The sequence below is a fragment of the Toxorhynchites rutilus genome, chromosome 2 (assembly GCF_029784135.1).
Source record: "Toxorhynchites rutilus septentrionalis strain SRP chromosome 2, ASM2978413v1, whole genome shotgun sequence".
NCBI lineage: Eukaryota > Metazoa > Arthropoda > Insecta > Diptera > Culicidae > Toxorhynchites > Toxorhynchites rutilus.
In genome coordinates this window covers 131,050,809-131,059,337 of record NC_073745.1, presented here as the reverse complement: position 1 = coordinate 131,059,337, position 8,529 = coordinate 131,050,809, and the positions used below count along the sequence as shown (strand labels likewise).

General features: G+C 37.9%; 1 protein-coding gene across 1 annotated transcript; it reads right to left on the bottom strand.

Moving 5' to 3' along the window:
- Positions 1–3,765: 3,765 nt before the first annotated feature.
- LOC129769250 (phenoloxidase-activating factor 2-like) lies at positions 3,766–5,116 on the bottom strand. The gene is made up of 4 exons (XM_055771369.1): positions 5,009–5,116; positions 4,876–4,946; positions 4,403–4,820; positions 3,766–4,343 (listed from the first exon to the last, which is right to left on the bottom strand). Exons 1-4 carry the CDS (start codon positions 5,090–5,092, stop codon positions 3,789–3,791), a joined length of 1,128 nt encoding a protein of 375 aa, XP_055627344.1. The 5' UTR covers positions 5,093–5,116; the 3' UTR covers positions 3,766–3,788.
- Positions 5,117–8,529: the final 3,413 nt, after the last annotated feature.

Below are 8,529 nucleotides of genomic sequence, written 5' to 3'. Positions count from 1 at the left end.
CCGACTTTCATGTATTTGCAATGCTGATTTCCCCACGCTCCATGGATTTGAAGTCTGTGTTAGAGAAACACATTTCAGTCGAAACAAAAACACCCCCGACTTTCATGTATTTGCAATGCCGATCTCTCCAACGCTGCTTGGTTTTGAAGTCTGTGTTAGGGAACACATTTCGGTGAAAACAAAAGCCCCCATACTTTCATGTATTTACAATGTCGATTTCCCCAAGGCTGCTTGGTTTTGATGGCTGTGTTAGGGAAACCGTAGATTGGGCCAATCAAAATGAGGCAGTTAGGGCGTTTAGATAACGCTTAACATTTTACAGTTGTTCAATTGTTTATCTAATGAAAAATAACATTTTATTAATTGCGATAGAAGCGTAGAAATATTTCTTATCAATTGATGCAAACATCTTTCCGATCCAGTAAGAAATGTTCGAGTTATAAGCATTCGGAATCTTTCATTTTTTCCTGCATGTTTTGTGTTTAGGTTTTCATTTTACTCCCCATATACTCCGGTTAGACGTAGTCCCACGTCAAAAACTACTCTGTTGACGTCAAAATTTAAATCTCTACACACGTCATTAAAAAGTCTGCATCATCTGGCGAGTGGGCTATCGCAGCCCTGCTTATGGCGGTGTCTTGGAATCCATAAAAGACTAGTATTGCGTAGCTGGCGAGCTGGAGCATAAAATTTGATGTCCTGTCCTACTGCAGTCAATATTATTACGAATGATGTCGAAAACGAAGATCCTCTGTAGAAAGTCACGGCGACTCGATAGCGAGGCAAGTTGTCGGGGCCATGGAAGCCGTCGTAACGTATATCTTACGAATCTTAATAGAATACCTTCAATTCGTGGAACGTGAACAACATGATGTGGAGCCCAAATTTGTACTCCATATTCAAGCACAGTACGAACCAACGAAATATACAATGTTTTAAGGCATAAACGTCGTCAAACTGCGCAGTGTTGTGCCGTTCTACGCATAGTTGTCCCATGTTCCAAAATCAGCATCTGAGAAAAACGCAATCAAAGTTTTCTCGCATATTTGTCTTCCTAAAGCTTTAAACATTTCAATTTAGCAATACAGCTGGTTTTTTATAAGCACTATACTATTGTTTAATGAAATGTGATGAGATCCCCTCACTGAATCAATCAAGCTTGATTACGGGTTTAAAAATTAATGGTGGGTCTGTTCTGACTAGAACATGGGACAATTGAACTTGATGTTGTATTTTGATATACTGGGAACAAACAGTTTTTTTTTCTGTGTTTTTCCGAAAGATTATGCATAGAAACATCGTTTTATGAAGAAATGAGTGATCTGCAACACCTTCGCAGATCATGAATCTCATTGTCATTAGGTATTCGCTAACAAGCTAACACGTGTTCTGTTAAACTTGTTCTTATTTGTTTGAGAATTAGTTCGTTCTTCCAAACCAGAAAAGAGTGCATTAGGCCTGCTGAAAGTGTGACATGAAATGCTTGTACTTGAACCGACTTATTCGATAAGGATCTCCAAAAAATACATGGTGGGACAGTTATGAATAGAATATCAACATGGGACAATTGAGATTGATGTTGTTTTTTTAAAAGTTGGGAATAAACTATAGGTTTTTTTTGTGTTTTTTCCGTAAGATTATGTATAAACACAACATTTTATGAAGAAAAGTGAAAATCGTCAAAAGGTAACATGGGACAACTATGCGTAGAACGGCAGTTGCGACGTAAAAATCCAGACATGGCATTAGTTTTCGCGATCGACATGGATGTGTTCGTTGAATCGTAGTTTGTTTGAGTGGTCAAACAAGTCGTTGATGAATGAAACGAAGATCAAAGGCCCCAAGTGACTGCCTCACGGGACACCTGACGATATTTCGAAGATCTCTGATTTGGCATCAAGAACCTTAACGAAGGTCTTCCTACATGACAAGTAAGATTTCAGCCAGGGAAAAAATCACGGAGACAAACCAAGGCGATTCAGTTTTGAGACGATGAGATCATCAATTCTTTATCGAAAGGCTTCGAGGGGGTAAAATGAAAACCCAAACACAGAGCATGCAGGAAAAAATGAAAGATTTCAAATGCTTATAACTCGAACATTTCTTACTGGATCGGAAAGATGTTTGCATCAATTGATAGGGAAGTTTCTACGCTTCTATCGCAATTAATAAAATGTTATTTTTCATTAGATGAACAATTGAATAACTGTAAAATGTTAAGCGTTATCTAAACGCCCTAACTGCCTCATTTTGATTGGCCCGATCTACGGTTTCCCTAACACAGCCATCAAAACCAAGCAGCCTTGGGGAAATCGGCATCTCAAATACATGAAAGTATGGGGACTTTTGTTCTCACCGAAATGTGTTCCCTAACACAGACTTCAAAACCAAGCAGCGTTGGAGATCGGTATTGCAAAAACATGAAAGTCGGGGGTATTTTTGTTCCGACCGAAATGTTTTTCCCCAACACAGACGTTAGAACTAAGGTGTCTGAGGAAATTGACATCGCAAATTCATGCAAGTTTTTGTTCCGACTGAAATGTGTTTTCCTAACACAGACTGCAAAACCAAGATGTCTGGAGAAATCGGCTCTGCAAATAAATGCAAACTGCGAGTACTTTCATACTCGCTTGCCTTTGTGCAAACTAGAATATGTTTCCTTAACACGGTCTTCCGGAAGTACTTCTGCACTCGCATGTTTTTTTTTGCACTCCGAAAAGTGTTCTCCTAACATGGATTACAAAAGCGGGTACGAACACCACGCTTTGGCTCGGTTATTCAAGATTGCATTGAAGGATATGCCTTCATATCTTCTGCTCACTGAATTCCTACGCATACCATTTGATGATTAGGCAAGATGTTGATAACCAATTGCTGCGATGACGCCTATTGATTAAACAATATGCGTTCGATGTATATGTCAAAATCGAAACTGAGTGCCTGAAGTTCATCAAATCAAGCAAATTCGCGGTTCGAGAAGTACGTACACTTGAGAGATGCAAAATTCAGAAGAAAACGTAAAATGAAATAATCGTTTGATAATTCTTCCGTTCACAGATTTTGTCCTAGGCATCATACCAAACGTAAAAGGACTATCATTAAATTTACTTGTACCGAAGAACATAATCTATCACAATGGATGAATTGACCTTATATGGAATTATACAATTTTTTTACTCATAAAGTAAATATATTGAATTCAATTGAATTCGAGAATTGTTTCATTCAATCAAAAATTCATTAAATACAAACAAATGATTGGTATGATAAGGTAGTCCCACATGAACCTTGCGGTTATAGCATAGATATAACCCACCCATTTTTTTTTTTTTTTTTTTGAGAAAATTATGTTTCATGTGTTATTTTCGAAATACAATAAATATATAAAAAAAATTAACAGGGCACATTATCTCTGCATAGTCCCAATAATAACCTGAAACATTGCGGACGACACCAAATCCATCGGATCAACCGTTTCTGAGATATATTTTCTTGGAAAATTTGTCCGGAGATTCTTGTTTAGGCAAGGCTAGAGTCAAAATGGGAAACCGATTATACAAATTGTCCTTTTTGGTCATAAAGAATTCGTCTGCAAAATTTGAGCCAAATAAAAAAACAAGAAAAAATCGACCTTCGAATTCAAATGGAATCGCACCACTATAGAAAAAAATATAATTAGTAACTAATTCATAAGCCATTGTGTTTGCTTGATTTGGTGATATTGTAACTCAATTACACGTTTTTCTTTCATTTTGTTGATATTTTATTTTATTTGATAGTTTATTTTACTAGTTATTGACAAAAATGGTGCCACCATTTTGTAAATCATTTATCGTTTCATGAATCCAATCCGTATAGATTGCGCTCCTAACATAAACTCCCGGAATACCTTCCTGGCCGCAGCGAATGCCCCATGCAACAATACCGGCTTGATAATACTTATTGTACTGGTTGGGCATCGGGCAAACTAGTGGAGAGCCTCCATCGCCCGAACAAGAATCGATATCCTTCTCCCCTCCAGCGCATAGGAAAGTACTGTGCAGCCGAAACTTTTTTCCCAAACCAGTCGATCTCAGCGCTGTCTGGCATTCTGAATGGCTAACTATGGGAAGTTCTACTTTCTTCAATATCGCTTTGTAGCTGTCGGAATCCCATTTCTCTTTTCCCCAACCGGAAACGAAACAATTCTGGCCATTAAACGTTGTCTTGGCTGGCGGTAAGCAAATCGTTTGAATGTGATCATCCGCCACGAAAGGCCGCTCCAATATCAGCAAAGCAACGTCGTTGAACAAGTAAGACTCGTGAAAGAATTGATGAACAATCACCTGTTGAACAGTTGCTTCCTAACGAAAACTCGCAAATGATTAAAATTATAATCTGTATCGATATGAGCACAACTTACTTGATGTCTTCGAATTTCATTTTCAGTTTGGAAGTCCCATTCGCCAGCACGGACGATTATGGTTTCGGAGGTTTTGTTGAACACGCAGTGGGCTGCTGTCATTATCACGTTTGGTTCAATTAATGAACCGCCACATATATATTTTCGACCATGAATCGAATCTTCCGTGAAAAGAGCTACCATCCATGGGAATTCTCCAAATTCGGCCTCATTAGTGGTATAAGCTAACCTCATTCCAACACCCCTTATATGTCTGATGCCACACTCGGCAAATTGTCGATCGCCAGGAGCAGGACAGGGACCAGCATCGGTAGGTGCGACTGGGTGAGCTGTCACGTGTTCGACCACATCTTCCTTGTCGCAACACACTTCTAAATAATGATTACAATCATCAACGGATTCTTCATCATCGCCGATTCTACAAAATTCAACTTTATAGCAAATCAAAACACAGGAAAACATTTCATACAAACCTCGTATCAACAACAAAACCTCCAAAGGTGTTAGATTTGCACTTGTGCATTGGTACACATATCCCATCGCACTAGTAAATACGTTTGCATTTATGTTCAAAACTCTATGATATCAAATGAGTTCAATATCTACCTCACAATGAATTCCAAAAATGATACTGAGCAACGTTGCAATCAACAAGGTAGCTCTATGAACCATACAAGCGTGTCGTGCCATCTGAACTACAAAATAGAAACTGAAGATGCTGCCGAGATGAGGTTTATTTAAATCCACTTTGCTTAGTGGCGAATGTAGGGGAAGGTGGCCGAGCATCTCTTGGATCTCTTTATCTAACTCTACTTCACTGAATACAATTTTGGTGTTTTAGGGGTAGTTTCCAATGAAACAGAAGGTCATCAGGAGGAGAAGGACATCGGAGTACGATATACGACTTCCGCTGTTAAAGTCCTTTCACCATGAGTATTGAGTAAGGCTTCTCCAACGTTGCTGGTAGTTCTGAGCCAGTATCAGAAAACCGGAAATTAAAAACAAGATAATATTCGTTTTCCGTTCATCAGTTATTTTCACCCATCATTTATATAATTGGGGGTGTATGTCATTTCCGACCAATTGGGAGTAGATTCGCTGCAAAAAAAAAATGGGTGGGTTATATCTATGATATAACCGCAAGGTTGACGTGAGACTACCTTAGCTTAGTAATCATTTGTATGTATTGATTGAATTTTTGATTGAATGAAACAATTTCCGAATTCAATTGAATTCAATATATTTGCGTTTTGACTAAAAAGTTTGAACAAATGCCATGTCTCTAGTGTCTACACGATCTTACCAGGTACCTAAGTTTAGGAGCCCGTGTTAGGGAAACGCATTCGAGTCTGCACAAAGGTAAGCGAGTATAAAAGTACTCGCAGTTTGCATGTATTTGCAATGCCGATTTCCCCAGACACCTTGGTTTAGAAGTCTTTATAGGTAATCAGATTTCAGTCGGAACAAAAATACTCCCGACCTGCATGAATTTGCAATCCCAATTTCCCTAGACACCTTGGTTCTGAAGCCTGTGTTGGGAAACATATTTTAGTCGGAACACATTGCCCTCGACTTGCATGTATTAGCAATGCCAATTTTCCCTCGCTCCATTGATTTGAAGTCTGTGGTAGGGAAACACATTTCAATCGGAACAAAAATGCCCCCGAATTGCATGTATTTGCATTGCCAACTTCCCCACGCTCCTTGGTTTTAAAGTCTATGTTAGAGAAACGCATTTCGGTGGGAACAAAAGCTGCCCCTACTTTCATGTATTTTCAATTCCGATTTCCCCAACGCTGCTTGGTTTTGAAGTCTGTGTTGGGGAAACCGTAAATCGGGCCAATCAAAACGAGGCAGTTAGGGCGTTTAGATAACGCTTAACATTTTACAGTTATTCAATTATTTATTTAATGAAAAATGACATTTTATTAATTGCGATAGATGCGTAGAAATATTCCCTATCAATTGACGCAAACATCTTTCCGATCCAGTAGAAAATGTTCGAGTTATAAGCATTCGAAATCTTGTATTTTTTCCTGCATGTTCAGTGTTTATGTTTTCATTTTACCCCCCATATATTCCGGTTAGACGTAGTCCCACGTCAAAATGAAGGGATTTCCGATTTGACCTCTTTTCCCTCTTTTTTAGGACTCATGAACCATAGTGTTAGAGTTATGCTGTACATGTCAATGCTAAAGTCGCCAAAAAAACAATATTTTTATGTGATGAATGGCCGTTGCAATTTAGTAGGTCGGGTCAGGGCCATCTTCCCCTACCGCCGAAAACTGAAGGAAGTAAGTATCAACTCATGTCTAATCGACAAGTGTATTGTTGTTATCATTTAGCTCATGTGGAATTCCCATGGGGTTTTCTAATGTGCGAGGTGTGGCTTTGTGATTATTATGCTGTTGGCAGCTGGACACACGGCTTCTCTCTCTGAAACTGGTGGTACGTTTTTCACAGAATCTACCGATCTGGCTGACATTGTTATTCAGTATGTAAAAATGATTTTCTTTTTTTTCAAATTGCTGACATTTTGGCATTTTTTCGAATTTTGAAAAACCGCTACGTAACAATTCAGAAAATTCTGAGAAAAACGTACCACCAGTTTTTGAGAGAGCATCCACGTTCCTAAAACTACATCTTCAAATACACCTTAAGGGGGGATCCCTGTCTGGATGGTCGAAAAATAACGAATTTTGGATTGATTTTTTTTTACGGATGTTAGGAATAAAGTGAAGTTTTGGGGTATTTTTGTTATTGTTAAAGGTATATTTGGCGGTGTACTTTCCATTCTTTGAGTGCACGAATAATGATTGTTACGCTGTTGGATCCGTAGATGCTGTCCGGAAATTGGTACCTTGCTGGTGGTATAAGTTCGGTTTCAATGAATATTTTGAATTTTTGGGACAATACTTAACACTCCTATACTCGCGCGAAAAATCGTAATTTGTGTTATCTGTACAGTGCGCGTCTTTGTGTTATTGCTATTGTGTATTTTTTGGTGTTATTGGTATTTATTCAAAGAAAAAACAAATAATTAAGTGAAAAAACTTCATAAAATAGACTATGTCGTTGATATATATAGGGGGGTCACTCCACGAAAAATCTAACGATTCATTAAGAGCTTTCAAACGCACATTACGCAAAATCGTTATTGTGATATACATATATATATATATATATATATATATATATATATATATATATATATATATATATATATATATATATATATATATATATATATATATATATATATGGTGGTTTATTATGTTGTATTATTATTATTATGGTACATTATGTTGTAACAGTTCGGCTGAAAAGTTCGTACGGTTGACGTCTAGATGGCGCCTCTTGAAAAAATCTACTTGACTATCACAAAGCACCATCTTCCAATGGATACGTGTCAAAATTAGACAGCAATCGGTCGATTGGTTCGTGAGTTACAGCATTGAGAGTGAATCAACTTTTGTTATTGTGAAAAAAAAGTAAGGGGTTGTATCTAAAACACAACCGTATATTTTCGACGCAGAACTACGCAATTATATTATGCAATCCACTTGTTTACCATTGCCAATATTATTTTAGAATGCATCGAAATTTTTGTAATTACATCACGTTTCAAATAAATTTGATGAACGTCCTTCTACGTTTGATATGATGACTAGGACTACCAAAATATGTGAACGAAAGAATTGTCAAACGATCATTGTATTTTACATTTCCCTCTGAAATTATTGCATCTCTCATGTTTACATAGTTTTAAACCGCGAAAGTTTTCCTCTAGTATCTGAAATGAAGATTTTCCCAGGCTTCTCAGTTTAAAAGTACGTTTTAGGGAAACATATTCCGGTCTGCACAACGACAAGCGAGTACAAAAGTACTCAACACCAAAAAATACCCCCGACTTGCATGTATTTACAAAGCGTGTTAGGAAAACACAGCTCAGTGGGAAAAAAATACTCCCGACTTGCATGTTTTGACAAAGCGGATTCCCCCAGATACATTGATTTTGAAGTCCGTGTTAGGGAATCACAGCTCGGTGGGAACGAAAATACCCCCGACTTGCATGTATATTTGCAAAGCGGATTTCCACAGATACACAGGAAACCGTAAATCGGGCC